This window comes from Mustela erminea, chromosome 6, assembly GCF_009829155.1.
Source record: "Mustela erminea isolate mMusErm1 chromosome 6, mMusErm1.Pri, whole genome shotgun sequence".
Lineage (NCBI taxonomy): Eukaryota > Metazoa > Chordata > Mammalia > Carnivora > Mustelidae > Mustela > Mustela erminea.
This window is the reverse complement of record NC_045619.1, coordinates 140456076-140471105: the sequence shown is the minus strand read 5'-3', so window position 1 is coordinate 140471105 and position 15030 is coordinate 140456076. Positions and strand designations below refer to the sequence as shown.

The window sequence follows — 15030 nt, the reverse complement described above, 5'->3', positions numbered from 1 at the left end:
CTGCCTCTCGGCCCTCGCAGCAGCAGGAAAGCTGTGGATGTGTTCACAAAACTGAAACGCGTGCACCTGCATCCCCGGGGCCAGTCCAGCTCCAGGAGGCTTGTCCTGGCTCCCTTGCCGAGGAGCAGCTCTCCCCCCGCGTCAGAAAGCCGCTCCCGTCATCCCAGACACGTCCGCCCCCCTGCGGCGACTCCCCCCGCTGACCTGCACCTCGCCCCCTCTTCACGGCCTGGGGCACCCACCCAAAGCGGTCCCCAAACACGCCGCCTCCCTTAGCCCTCCTCACTCGCAGCAGAAGCTGGTTCAACGGACGGCAGAAACCTTCGTACACACTCTCGAGTCCCAGCGTGCGGGGGAGGGAAATCCGCGCGTTCCCAGCCTGATCGCTGCAGCCAGTGTAAACCGTCGTGTAAACTAAGGAAAACTGCCGAGCACCGATAAAAGCAGCCAAATCAGTGCCCGATCCGCAGGCCGGGACGGGCCTCGGCCAGGGCGGGGGCTCAGGCGCTGATGTGGGGGCACAGGCCTCGTCAGGAAGGTCAGGGCCTTTTTCTTAAGGAGGCGGTGCTGGCCTTTGGTACGAGGTGTGGACAGCCAGACTCCCGAAGTGTCGTTCTAAACATTCGCCTGGATTTGTTTCAGAGTTCGCTTATGTCAGCACCTCCAGGGAGTCTGGAGTGTCTGTCTTGTCGTAAGTGTCGCTTGGCAAACCTACGCATGTTGAATTACTAACAGTAAACATCGGAAGGTGTTGGTGACCGTCACTGTGGCAGGGCGCAGTAGGGGAGGCCCGTTCTGTGGGTGTGAGGCTCTGGAAGGCGACCTGGTGGCAGCTGCCTGGTGGCCCTGCGGGCCTTTGTGGGGCAGGTGGGGGGCAGTAGGTGGCGCGCGGCCAGGGGTGCGGGAGGCATCACGACCGCTGTCCAGGGCTGTGGCTGGAGGTGTGCATGGGCTGCAGGTCCCGAGGCCCTGAGCCTCGCCTGAGGTTGGTGGGGAGGCCCCGAACAATACTTGTTACAGGAAAATAACGTCCTGTTCATGTTAGAGAGCGAGCTCTGGCTGCAGTGTGGGGAAGGGACTGGAAACGTGGCCGCTGCCGGGGAGGCGCGGGACGCTGCAGCCAAACATGTCGTCTACTCTGAGATGGCCTGTGGCTCCTATTTTGTGCCATTTAAATGATTTTAGATTATTTAAAGTCAGATTCTTACTCCCCATCAAGGATCCTTCGGTTTTCCAAGGTTGGTCTTTGTTCCAGTCTCCGTGTTGCTGCGGTGCGCCGTGTAGTTGCAAACCATGAAGCATGTTTTTAGGTGCTTGGCCTCTGAAAGTAACTTCAAAATGAATTGGGTTTTTTTTTTTTTTGCCTTGAACTGAAGTTAATTTTGTTTGGCTGATGACATGTACTGTGCCTTGACTGGTGCTAAAATATGTCCGGGGCTGACTCCGTAGCATCAAGCCACAGTGAGTGAAACACCCGGTGTTTTGGAGCCGTTCACGCCCCGACAGAGCCAGGGGGTGCGGGCTCCCGCGCGGGACAGGGAGCGGGGTCGCCGGGCTCCGTTCGCACAGTGGCGGGACCTGGGGTGCCGCGCGGCCTTTCAGCGCACACGTGCCTCACGACCTATTTATCCTGTGGCTGCTGCTTACGACAGAAAATAACAAAGTGTATGCAAAGATGAAAGTCACTTCAGGGGATGCCTGGGGGCTCAGTGGGTTAAGCCTCTGCCTTCCGCTTGGGTCATGATCTCAGGGTCCTGGGATCGAGCCCCGCATGGGTCTCTCTGCTCAGCGGGGAGCCCGCTTCCCCCCCTTTCTGCCTATTTGTGACCTCTGTCTGTCAAATAAATAAAATCTTAAAAAAAAAAAAAAAAAGTAATCCTCAAGTGAGAAGGGGACCCAGTATAAAATCAGCTTCGGAATAAAGTACTAGCCAGGTAATCTAGAAAACCACTCTGGAGAAGTTTTGCGTCCCGGAGAAGCCGGAGGCCTTCAGGGGAGACGGGAAGTCAGGCCCCACCGCTCCGTGAGATGACGCTGCGGGTGGTCTGTGCGACTCTGCCGCTGTGACTGCAGGCCTGCCGGGTGGTGACAGACTAGCCTGGACTCTGAGGCACGTGGCGAGGGTGTTGACCGTCTCAGAAAATGTATTCATTCACGTAGTTTATTGCTAAATTAAGTCAGAGCTGAAGATTTATACTTAAAATGTTTCAGCGGGCTCTTTGTTAAAAGATCTGGAGGAGTTTCTTTGACGATACGTTGCCATGTGTTTTGAGCGAAGAAGCGAAATAATCAAGTTTGAGTCATGTTGAGTCCAGGGGAGGTGACACGGTACTTCCACAAAGGGAGTGACAAGTGTGGTCTGAGTCCATGTTCCCCCGGCAAGGAGGAACATCCGAGAGTGTGGTGGAAACGTCCAGACCCTTCAGACAGAAGCAGCGGCGGCATCGCGAAGGGGGACAGAGGGAAGGACTGTCTGTCAGCAGACGTGCTGAGGCCGCCAGTCAGGCCGGTGACAGGTGGGCGGCCAGCCGCCTCTCCCCACCGCCCCCAGGGGCTCGTGCCACAGCTGTCATGGCACTCCACGTGACACAGAGCTGTCACTTGGATTCCAAAAGTGCTAGAAACTTTTTGACCGGAGGTGGCGTTTTTAGAGTGAATGTGCGTCCGCAGGTACCTCGCTGCCATGGGCCGGCCGAGAGCCCCGCATCTGTGCCTTGGGGAGTCCGCCTCGGCCACTTCATGGGCATACAGCGTCGGTTACAAAGTGCTTTGCCTTTGACACGACCGCTCAGTCAGCTAGTGGCAGTGCCAGGAGCCACGTGTTCGACACGTGAAAGCTCACTTGGAAGCAGGACTGGCTGCCGCCGCCGCCCGCTGGGACCGTTGAGCGAACGGGATGTGCTTGCCGAGGGGACTGGGGGGGGGACTGTGCGCGGCGCCTCCTGCAGTAACGCCGTCCGCACCTCTTCCAGAGCGTCCTGCGGAAAGGGGGCCACACGGAAGTTGAACCTCAGCATTTCTGTCAGGCCGTCCACAGAGAGAATGACACGCTCCTGGTCATCATCAGAAACGAGGACGTGGCGTCGCGCCTGCACCAGGTACGTCCAGCCATCTGTTTCTTACGAAGAAGGGTGTCCCCGGCATTTTCTGGGGTGTCCTGAGGGGGCGTCCCGCAGTGTACATAGCGAGGCATTTGTGGGGCACGTCACGGCTCCGAGCTAGGGACGAGCCATGAAGAGAGGGAGTCGGGGCCATTTCCTCGGCCCAGATATAAACCTGCAGCTCTTCACACCTAACGCTAGCAAATCTTGCTTTAAAAGGCCTTGTGAAGGTTTTCTGAAGTTGGCGTGAGGATAGTTATGTTGAATAAAAGGAGACGCCTCCCCTGAGGCCCAGGCCGGCGCCGTCGGGGCAGGAGCAGAGCCTGTCGCCTGCTTTGCCGTGTCACGGGCCCCGTGGCTGAGCCATGCTCTGCCCTCACTCAGGGTCTCCAGCCTGGGTTCGAGAGGCCGCTGGTAACGCACGAGTTCTAGGGAGTTTGCGGAGTCCAAGTTCCTTGAGGTGCTGGTGGGCTCTGGACAGGGGTCGCAGAATCTGCAGTCATCCCAGTTAACGGAATCTTGGACCCCTTGGCTAAAAGGGACCCCACCAAGCCCTCCTCCCCGCGGGTCCTGTCGTGTTTGCAGATCCCCTTCCTGCTGAAGCTGAAGCACTTCCCCAGCGTCCTCTTCGCGGGAGTCGACGGCCCCGAGGACGTGCTCAAGCACACCTACCAGGAGCTCCTCCAGACGGGCGGCTTCGTGGTCTCGGACGACAAGATCCTAGAAACCGTGACATTAGGTCGGTCTTTTATTTCCCTTCCTTGTTTGTCTCTGAAATCTAGTACATCCTTCACCCAGTGGCCCAAACACTACTACTTCCTCTCAAAAAGAAATGAACTCAAAAGTAGTTATCGACCACCAGCTTTTGAGGCCTTCATTTTTGCTGCGTGCCCTGCTAAGCAGTTTGCGTCAGGATGGTGTCGACCCAGGCACGTGCCCGGAGCCTCCCGGGTGTCCCGGGATCGCCTGCGGCTCCCACCCGCTCCTCTGTTCCTCCGCTCGTGCGCCTGCCCCGCAGCCCTCTCCGCTGCCGTCTTGGTGATGTTCTGGAAATCAGAAACAAGGCTCTTAAAAGTCTCAGTTATGTGCCGAACACTCCTAGTTCCCTTCTTTCTGGGCGGCGGCGGTTAGGCAAGAAGGGTAGCGCAGCCCTGGGCGGGTGAGCGACACCTGCCGCGCTGATGTCACGGGCAGCCCCTGCACACGCCGCTCCTGGCTCAGAGAAGGTGTGTGGACCCCACAAGCGTGAGTTCCGTGTGGAGACCAGAGTTGACAGGTTTTGCAGGCTAGACCAGTGTCTTCTGTTGCCGCTGGACTTCCCGCTGGTCACATGAACGCGACAGGTGTCCCGGGGTTGGGGCGGCCGACGGGCAGCAGGTGCGCTCTGCCTCCCCACGAGTCCCCGTTCCCGGCCTCCGACCAGACCTCGTCTCTTCTGTCTGCAGCTCAGCTGAAGGACGTGGTCAGGACCCTGGAGAAGCTGAACGGACACGGGAGGTGGAAGTGGCTGCTTCACCACAGGGAAAACAAGAAGCTAAGAGAAGCCACCAGGTGAGGCCTCGGGGCGCGGGCTGCCTTCGTGCTTCCCCCGGGGGCCCGGGGGCAGGTGCACAGGTGGGGTCCAGCCTTCGCCGCCGCAGGGCTGACAGGGAAGGCGTGTGGGCTGGAGCCGCCCCTGCCAGTCTGAGGCCCTTGCCGAGTCCCGCCGTGTCGGTCCGCGGACGCTCTGGCTCTCCTAGCGCAAACCGAGGGAGCGCGACACTAGGCCTGCGGCTGCGGCTGGCTTGTGGGAGTACCGGGTTGCCACCGTCACAGGGATGGAAACGTGGAGAGGAGCATGTTTTACCCCTCAGGAAGCAGTGTACACGGCTGGGTTTGGCCTGAGTGTGTTTTAATCGATTGCTGGCTGTTAGAGACCCGGGGGGTGTGGGTGCCCGGGCTGCAGTGAGGCGAGGACGGGCGCGGACATGGTGTGGGGCCGCGAGATTGACACGCCCCCCGTGACGTTGAGTGGCAGCCCCTGCCTGGCCACCTACAGCGGAGACGGACAGTAAAAACCCGCTGTCACGATGGGGAAGTTGAAGTTTGGGGACAACAGAGCTGATCCAGGTCAGACAAGGAGTCGTGACGCTGGGCTCTGAGCCCAGAGTGTTCACCTCTAACATGACTGCTCTCTCCTAACCTCCCTCCCAAGGACAAATGTAAGCTGGACCCTGAGATCTCAAAAGGGACGTAGCCAAGAGCAGAGGTCTGGGAGAGGCAATACCTAGAACCAGTGTGGGAGAAAAAGCAAGCCAGGAGGTCTGAGTGGACCTCAGAGCTGATGCTGTCACGTCTGGGAGGGATTTGCCCGGGTTGAGCTGGGGGGTGGTGCAGAGGATGGCAGAGGCCAACTGGAAGTTTCTGAGGTGGCGGCTAGCCAGCACTTCAGAGGAAAGGTTCAAGTTCACGAATAAAGCTCCGAGGTACCACAGTACACCTATAAAACTGGCAAGTATCCATTAATTTCACATTCAGAGGACTTTAGGTAAACGAATAGGTACGCTGCTGCTGGCCCCATTAACAGGCCCTCCAGATGGTACCAGACTCATATTTGAGAGCGAGTGTAGTAGGAACTCGTCCGAAAACATCATGTCCTGTGGCCTCTGGAGACATTCATCTAAAACTTAAAACCAAAAACACCCCTAGCTTTTAGAAACTGCTATTTCTAAAAGATATTTATAGCCATGGGTGATTATCAGTAACTACAAAACCATCCTCAGATCTATTTCTAGGCAAATACGACAGATACATGGATTCCATACGTATGTAATTTTAAAACAAATGCAAAATGTATGTATAAAAGCATGCGGTGTGATGCCAGTCACATAAATGTGCGTGTACGAAGGGGAAAATGCAGCCCAGTGACCCAGACAGTGCTTGTCCCTGGAGTGCGGGGACCTGGGGGAGTTTGCTTTCCTTCAGTGGGCAAGAGAGGCCGACAGAGGACAGGAGAGCAGATGGAGAGACATTTACAGGTTAAGTATTTTCCACGAAAAGAGGTAGTTGCAACATTCTAAGGGAGGTCATAGGGCATCTGCGCGGCTCAGTCGGTTAAGCGTCTGACTCGATTTCAGGTCTGGTTGTGATCTCAGGGTCCGGAGATCGAGCCCCACCTTGCGGTGTGTGCTGAGCACAGATTCTGTCCAAGTTTCTCTCTCCCTCCCGCTGCCCCTTGCACCGGCCCATGCATGCACGAGTTCTAAAAAGAATCTTAAAAAAAAAAAAAGATGTTAAGGGAGGTGAGAAATGACAATTATGTAGCAGCGGGAATTTCCTTAGTGAAGCTGTTGATCTAAGAGCGCGGTGACCGCAGAGCAGGGTCTGGAGGCATTGGCGTAGGGTACAGCGTGTGGCCGGAGGCCCACTAGGAATGGCCCAAGGCTGGCCAAGCCGCGCGGCTGCACGAACAGGTCCACGTCCCTCTTGCTTGGCACAAGGCCTGTACTCTGTAAAAACCTGCGTGGCCAGAGGGAGTCCGCGAGCATACAGTGTTCTGAGGGAAGCGGACAGGACGCCGGTGACGTCTGCTAGGCCAAGTGTGTCGTGGGGAAGAACAGAGGTTAGCGGCAGCGCAGGAGTTCTGAGGGCTTTAAGGGACTCGGTCCAACTGTTAAGTATGGTGAAGGCAGGAAGTGGAGGAGTAAAACAGCTAAAAATTAAGATACGGGGAAAAGTAAACCGCAAGTTCACACTGAACCTGACTTTGGTTTGCATTTCCGGGTCTGTTGCAGAGTGGACCCGGTCGCACGCAGAAAGAACTTGATCCTGAAATCCTGTCAGAGTGCAAGTCTCATCGAACCGCTTCCTTACCACCAGTGTGACTCCCGAGCACCCACGAAAGCCGAACATTTAAAATGCCTGCTAAACCTGCAAATCCAGCACGTCCACACCCGGTTCGCGGTCTTCCTAACAGGTAGACGCACGGCCTTCGGCTGGCTACTCTAGAATCGTCTGCACACGGAGCTCGGAGGCCGGAGATGCGTGCCCACCCAGTGTTTGCCTGCCGTGTTCTCGTAGACGCTGCCGCCCAGGCGGGCTGCGGTGGGAGCGGCCCAGCGTGCAGCCCCCCACGCGCGTACGGACGGTTCCCGGGGAGGGTGACCCAGCTTCTCAGCTCCGGAAGGCGGCGGTTCCGCAGCTGCTCGGCCTCCCCGGCCCCACCCCGGTGCCTGCGGTGCCTGCTCGCAAGGCCGCACACCTTCCTCCCTGGGGCCGCTCCTCCCCCCTCCCTCCGCGGGTTAAATGCAGTTCCATGAAAGTTCGACATCAAAGAATTTTTCACCAAAAAAAGTTTTCTTCTTCTCTTCACAGAAAAGCCAACTGTCTCCAGAGAAGTTTTTGAAAATAGTGGCATCCTTGTTACAGATGTAAAGCACTTCATTGAAAACGTACCAAAAATAGCAGCTCCGTTTAAGAGCAGCTATTGGTAAGGACGCCTTCCAGAACACTCCGATTTAGGGGCATGACAGGCGCGGACAGTTGTGTCTGAGGAAAGCTGCTGTTGGCGAACTGCTCTTCTCCTTCCGCATCGTGCTGTGGATTTTCGGTCTGTGTTAGGGGCGGAATTGCTGTCAGTTTGGCCTAAGTGGGAATTTCGGAAGGAGCCACCTGCTTCAGAGGAGCCCGTTTTTTCTGAAGGACACCAGTCGTCGCCTGCAGTTCACCGTGTTCCCAGGACGGAAGAGAACATGCATAAGTCCCCGTGAGACGGCCTCCTCTTTCTAAAAACCTTTCTTGATTGTTCTGTTTAAAGATGAAATCATCAATTTTGTGTTTGTCCAGGTGATCAGCGGGCCTAGGCCACGCCGCCGCCACCAACCAATTCCGTTTCCTTTTACTTGAAAACTTTTTCGATAAACAGCAGTTTTCTCATATTTGAAAAATCACTGTTCTCCAACTTGAGAGTTTTCCTTCGTTTCTTTATACCTTGTAAAATCTTGGCCTTTGTTCACAGCGGGACGCCAGCTGTCCACAAGCGTTCGGCTGCAGTGGTCATACTGGTTTAAATTATTTTCCATTTTTACAGAGAGCCTTCAAAGCTATTAATTAAGCTCACTATTAAAAAGAATTTTACAAACACGTTTACTTAGTTGTAGCAAAATATAAGTCTGTTTTAACAGATAGCTTTGTTTTTGCATGTTCCTGTCTGAAAGGCGTAGGTAGTGCATGTTAGTTTGTGTTCCAGGCTTCACCGCCCTCGGACAAGCTGGGATCTCGCGCAGTGCACACGCGGGTGTTCTAGCAACACTACAGTAAGTTCTGTTACAGATCTATAAATTGTCAGTTTCCACTTACTCACGTTTTGTAAATATTGCACTACAAAAATCAACCCTCTAAGGAAGAAAATCTTTTATTTATGGTATTAAATAATTTCTACTTTAATCTTTGAACTCAAAACCAAGCAAAATGTAGATACATAGTATCTATTTGGAACAAATTTTTGTAACTAATTTGTTTCATTTTTTTAAATAAAGACAACTAAAAAAATCAACTCTCTGGGATTCCTTTAAAGCAGAATTTGAGTTTGTGGGGAATGCTGTGGCCCTCTGTAGGCCATGTAACGGAACGGACTGCTTCCTCCAGGAGCAGGAGCGCTGAGCCGGGACGCACAGGTGCTGGCTAGCCCTTCGCCGGCTCTCTACCCGCTAGCCAAGTGGTGCCCACGTGACTGTTTCTGGCTTAGAAGCCCGGTCACTTCATCTGATGAGAGGACGGTGACCGAACGGGGCGTGCTGAACCGGAAATGATGGACAAGTGACGTAAGCACCTGCTGCTGGCTCATCTTTCGAGGGCGCCTCAGGTCTACTCTCCCTCTTGCCAAAGACCCTCCAACAAGCCCCACGGCGCCTTTTCTAGCTTTTACACTAAGCACGCCGCCGAGTGTAGCTCCGCGCCGTCTGCTCTTCCCGACGCGCTCGCCGCCCCTGCTCCCACAGCCTGGTACCTGAGTAGAACAGATGTTCAAGATGCGTGGCACAGGACTGGAGAGATCCTGCTGTTTATTCTTTGTCCTTGTAGCCCGGCGTGCGCCTCTGCCTACATCCCAGGCTGACAGCTTGAAGAATTAAGGGGAAGAGAGGCTTGCTGGGGTTTTAGATCCTGTCAGTAAAAGCAGAGGTTTCTCCACTGGGGCCGCTCAGTGCCTCAAGAGCTGTGTCAAGAATGTCATTTGGGGTCTACTCACAGCGAAGCCAGACAGCAGGCAGGGCTGTTCGGATCCGTCTAGACTTGTGCCTCCCCCTGTGGTCGGTGATGGAGCGCAGCCGCCCATGCGGTGTCCGTCAGCCACGAGGGGTGGGATCGGGGGCCGCGAGCCACCGGGCCAGGGCCAGGATGATACTCACTAGTTCCTAACGCCAGGACGCAAACAGAGCACCCGAGAAGGAAGTGGTTTCCAGAGTTTGGCTTTATTTTGCAGTACAGAAATCATCTGGAGCCATCTGAGACAGACATCCCTGAAGCGGAGGCTCTGTCAAATCAATACTGCGTCGCAGCTTGGTCCGTTGAGGAAGCCACACCTGGGGTACAAAAGAAGCTTCTACATTTACCCGCTGTACCACAGCTTTCTTTCCCCTTTGCTCTTACCAATTTTACCAGGTGAAAACACTGCACACAAGCTTCCCCCGGAATGACGCTCGGGTCTGGAGTTGGGTTAGAATTGTGGGCCCGCGTGACCCCAACCTGTGGCTGTGTTCCGTGGCCCAAACAGCTGACGGGACACAGATGTAGAGGGGCGGGGCCCACGCGGGGATGCTGTCCCAAGTCATGGACTATTCGGTGGGAATCTCAATGCCAATGGGACAGATGGCACGCGAATGGTGCCACTCCGGCTCTCAAGCGGCAGAAGCACACGACCGCGGAGGCTACACTGATTAAAAGATACAAATACTGTATCGGTGCTCTGTGTCAGGATCACAGGGTCGTCTTCAAACTGATCCTTCACTAAGGAGAAAAGCCAGTATCGGTTAAACTGAACAGAATGTGGTAACCTGCCAATTCGGAGGAGCCACGCCTTGAGAACGAGTTAATACATGATATTAGGAAGGGGAGGAGTACGGACTGGGACAGCGCTCCGCGGGCGCCGCGGGGGTTACAACAGCGACCGGACGGTGCGCGGCCTGTGCCAGCTGCGTCTGTCCGAGACGGGCGCGCGCATCGCTTAGTCTTCCCCGTAGATGTCGTTTTTCTTGCGCTTCATCTCCTCGAAGTCGAACTCGGAGCCGGTCATCCTCTTGTAGATGTCTTTGATGTCGTCGCAGGTGGTCTCGAAGTGAGTGGTCGCGTCGTAGGTGCGGGAAATAAAGATCTGAAGTGACATCAGAGACACGGACTTGGCGACGACGGCCCCGGCGACAGCCGTACCCAGCGCCCGCCCCAGCCCGCGCACTCACCTGGCTCTCCGTCCCCAGGTCTTTGGGTACGAGGAGGTCACTGATGCTCACAAACCTGGAGGGAGGAAACGGAGGCCGCGCGTGAGCCGACCAAGTCCACCCTCGGCTCCGCCCGCAATCCCAACTCCCAGCATGCGGCCGGCGGCCCAGCAGCCACCGGGGCTCACGCTGCCGGGGAGTCGAACTTGTGTCGCGTCGGCGCTCATCTCCAGAAACCCGTCACTCACTTCTGTTCGATTGGTTCCAAAAGCTCCAAAGCTGGTCTGATTTCCTTCTCGGGCTCCTTGGTCTCCACGGTGGTGCTGACTATGGCGATGTACTTGCCCTGTGCAGCCACGTTGTGCGCGGAGGAAATCATGCAGACGTAGATATCTGCGGGCGAGAAAGGCCACCTCACCGCCCGGCCCCAGCCTCCCGGCCACCCCATTCCATCAAGCCGAGCCTTCAGCTTCAGGACACGCGGAGGCCAGCGGGGCCCTCCGGGAAGTATGCCCGGATCCAGCCGCTTCTCGCCAACTGCGGGCCACGGCTCTCCCAAGCCGGGAGCTGCTGGGCATGGACCCCTACCCAGAGGCCGCCCAAACCTGACTGCTCTGGAGTCTTCCTCCCCAAGGCCAGCATCTAGAAAGGCTTTCCAACAGCTAAGAAAGGATTTACATAAAGGACCAAGTTTCTCAAGCAACCCGCAGATCAGCACAGGCTGTTTGTTCTTCGGTCCCACGGGTTCTCCCTGCCCGCGCGCAGCTCAGTAAGTGCCTCACCCCCCTGCCCCCATCAGAAGGGCGCCGCCAGCTCCTCCTCTCTCGAGGCTTCTCCTCACCCTGGGGTCTGCCTGGGCCCCTGAACATCCCTTCATTGCAATCCTAATCTTAGGTGACTATGTTTCTTACATGGAAAAATAAATACAGACAGCTCTGTTTAAAAGCTGATAACCCTTTTTAGTTTAATTTTCAATAAATAAAGTTAGGCTTCCGCCTGAAAGAATGGTGGGAAAAGGTAGGGGAGATGAAAATAACTGCTCGACGCAAAGAGATGAGGAAATAGTTTTAGAAGTCAGTCCTGATCCTAACCAGAGGAAGCTGTTTTCCGGCACACTGCTAGAATCAAATTTAAGTATGAGCTCGACAAATAACGACCTAAAAGCACGGTCACTGGCTCAAAACCACAGTGGGTTTGGGTCACCTCATAAGCAAGAAACCCCCGCAGGCCAGTGCTCGAGCCAGGAGACACTGCGAGCTCATCCAGTCCAGCCTCTCAGTTCATCCTTCTAGAACGAGAGACTGGAGGTCCACGATGGGGGACCAGGGAGGGCTCCAGGACTCGTGTGCCTTTCTCGGAGAGGACTTAGGATCTCTCTGAGCTAAATCCATCACATGTTGTTTCCCACGGGTCTCTTCACAGAGCAAACAAAATTAAAAATCTGGGATGAAACACACAGCAAATTCTAACGAACTCCTACAAACATCTGCTGCTCTTCAAAACTCACCTGACTTCCGATTGACCTGGTTCTGGGGAATGATGATCTGGCAGGAGTTGGCGTCGTTGGTGTTCTTGATCGGGTGGCTGAGGATGCAGATGACTCTGATCACCTGGCCCACCTTCTCGACCCGGTCTTTGACGTAGCTGGGGTCACAGATGAGCTGCTTACAGCGAGCAATCTGTACCGAAACGTTGAGGTCCCATTGACAATAATCAGTGTCCAAAGTTTCTAGATAGAATACTAGGGCCGTTGTCCCTTTAATACCATCTGTCACCTTCATAAGGTTAACCAGAAGTTATTCCTGAACTACAGGTAACTTAAAACTAGTTTTGCCAACAATCCCAACAAACTCTCCTGGGAAAGATCCATGGATTCGGAGCCCTGCTCAGGTGTGAGGGAACCATGCACAGTGTTACGAAGTTACAGGTTTCAGAATCAGGCAGACAGCTTTCAAATCCCGGCTGTCCCTAACCTTAAACGTCATTGTTAGGATTCAATGAAATACTCTATTTAAGGGCCATCGTCATACGTGACTGCGCCCAGTAAAAAAATTCTTTAATCACCTGAGAGGAAGAGCTGTGGGAAACAAAATGGGATGACGCTGCACTGAGAAGTCCTCAGGTACAGATGAACTCCTCCCAACAGGTCCCTGTTCCCTAACACCCATCCTGCGGGACGCACAAGGGAGTTACAAAAGATCGCAGTAATGAAGGTTCGCTCAGAGGGCCAACCAGTGAGTACAGACTACGTGGACCTAACCATGGAATACTGTTCAGGGACACCAATATTTTTCTATCCATAGCTCTGGAGCAGCTCTAACTATCTGTAAGAGTTGTGAGTTCATCAATATTCACTTTGCATCTGGGAAATGCTACTTGAAACTCCACCTGGCCGGCCCCACAGCTAAAACCCTTATTAAAGATTTTATTTATCTATTTATTTAACAGACAGAGATCACAAGTAGGCAGAGAGGCAGGCAGAGAGAGGAGGAAGCAGGCTCCCCGCCAAGCAGAGAGCCCAATGCGGGGCTCGATCCCAGGACTTTGGGATCATGACCTGAGCTGAAGGCAGAGGCTTTAGCCCACTGAGCCACCCAGGTGCCCCTAAAACCCTTATTAAATAATAAAATGCTCAGTAACCATCAACTCCAAATTCAACCAATAAATTTTAAATGGTATAAATAAAGCTAAATTTAAATGAAAATCCAGGAGACAGGCACCAACCCACACTACATAAACACAGAACACGTACCACTAAGACTTTATCCATAATGTATTTCTCAGTCTTAAGCAATAATCAACATTATAGAAAGTAGTAATATAAAAAAAAAAAAAAAAAAAAAAAACGCATCTTTAGCTCGTCCTTAGTATAACAAACCATAAAAAGTGAAATCCAGCATTGATGCCCAAACCACACTACATCAGCCCACATTTTCTTCACAAGAACATAGTATTTTTTAAATTGTGAAAACGCTACTTACCTCTCCTTCAGATTTCACACCAATCACTTTTCCATCCTGCACGATGATTTCTTCAATGGGTTTATTGAGCATGTATGTACCACCATAAATGGCACTTAGCCTAAAAAAATGTTAGAGATGACCATTTATAACTGTGTCAACTACTAAAGTTTTTCTTAGATCTTGAGTTATAGCCAATGTATATTTGCTCAATTTCCTTCCAGAAGATGTTCATTTAAAAGTCATTAAAGCTACGATTACAGGAGAGCATGAGAACCAGAAACGAAGTCTCCCATTCACAGTTCGGAATACCAAGTCCAAAAAAAGCATTGACCAGCGATGGGGAAATAGCTCGTGTCGGTCTTATCTTCCTGCACAGAAATAAAATAATAAAATAACACCAATGCGGAGTCCGTGGAGAGGGAGTAAAAGCAGCAGACACTGGAGAAAAGACCAAAGGAGCGAGGCAGCTGGGTGCATGGCCTCTGTGGCGCCTGCCCCGAAGGAACCACCCCAGTCCCTGCAGCAGGAGCGCCTCAAGCAGGAGCAGGAAGCCGCGGTCCTGCGGATTCAAGGTGCCGCAGGACAGGAGAAGCTGGGGGGGGGGGGTGCCACAAAAAGGGGAGCAACCAAATCTAGAAAATCTCTTCAAATCCGTAACTAACTGCAGAAGGGCTCATACGTGAGCCAGAGCGCAAGGAACGCGGCAAGAAGCAACAGCTGAGCGGGGCCGCTGCTGAGCACAGGCGAGCTGACGGCCCGCGTTGCTACCGGCTCGGAAGTGCGCGCTGCCGCGTCGGACAGCCGGTTCCCGCCGGGAGCGGCCCCTCTGGCCCAGGAGCCACACAGCTCGCTGCCCGACAGAGGACTCCCCGGAACAGACACTGCCCTCCCCGCCCAGTGAGGGGTCAAGTCAAACTTCCCCAGGTCCCAGGTGAGGCTGACTCCAACAAAATCACCCCCCAGAGAGCGAGCCCGGCCTCTCTAGAGTGTGCCAGTCACCAGGCCCTGTACACACATGTACACACACGTACACACATGACACTAGCCAAGTGAGGAAGCAAGAAACGTGATTCAAAGTAGATTCGGGAAAAGCTGTCGGGACAAACCGGTACCCAGATTCGCGATGCTGTGATACGAAGGGACTAAAGGCAGCTACTACAGATCTCTTCGAGGACAGACAGACACCCGCATTCAAGAACACGTTATTACAAATATATTCAGTGGGGCCAAAGTAAGTAAACAATCTCAATAACAATGTGTTTTAAAAACTTGAAGTTCTACATGCAGAAAGTCCAGTACCAGAAAAAAAAAGTTAAAACTCACTGAATGGGATTAACAGTCTTGGGAAACAGAGAAAGGAGCCTAATCAACAGGCATTATCCGATACGAAGCACGGAGAAACCCAAAGACGAAATAAGAAAGAAAAGCTCTGCAGCGACGCCGGATGCCACCCGGCTTCCCGCAGGACACAACCATCCCAGACGGCGAGGACAGGAAACGGAGAGAAACGTCTGAGGCGGATAATGGATTTTCGAATTCCCGATCTGACACGAA

General features: G+C 53.8%; 2 protein-coding genes across 9 annotated transcripts in view; one reads left to right on the top strand and one right to left on the bottom strand.

Annotated features, from left to right (window-relative positions):
- Positions 1–8630, top strand: part of TASOR2 (transcription activation suppressor family member 2) — a 76855-nt gene extending 68225 nt beyond the window's left edge. For 6 of the 8 annotated variants that reach the window (XM_032349839.1, XM_032349841.1, XM_032349838.1 and 3 more), the window contains 6 exons: positions 2973–3098; positions 3687–3840; positions 4547–4652; positions 6875–7056; positions 7455–7569; positions 7701–8630. In XM_032349839.1, the coding sequence (XP_032205730.1) occupies positions 2973–3098; positions 3687–3840; positions 4547–4652; positions 6875–7056; positions 7455–7569; positions 7701–7728 (711 nt within the window). In that variant the 3' untranslated portion in view covers positions 7729–8630. Of the gene's footprint in view, positions 1–2972; positions 3099–3686; positions 3841–4546; positions 4653–6874; positions 7057–7454 lie in introns of all 8 variants that reach the window. The other 2 variants (XM_032349843.1, XM_032349837.1) reach the window with 1 other exon arrangement.
- Positions 8631–9531: 901 nt separating this feature from the next.
- GDI2 (GDP dissociation inhibitor 2) overlaps positions 9532–15030 on the bottom strand; it is a 28674-nt gene continuing 23175 nt past the window's right edge. The window contains exons 7-11 of the mRNA XM_032349845.1: positions 13495–13594; positions 12021–12192; positions 10762–10906; positions 10535–10589; positions 9532–10449 (exon numbers count right to left, since the gene is read on the bottom strand). Coding sequence (XP_032205736.1) covers positions 10303–10449; positions 10535–10589; positions 10762–10906; positions 12021–12192; positions 13495–13594 — 619 coding nt within the window. The 3' untranslated portion in view covers positions 9532–10302. The remainder of the gene's footprint in view (positions 10450–10534; positions 10590–10761; positions 10907–12020; positions 12193–13494; positions 13595–15030) is intronic.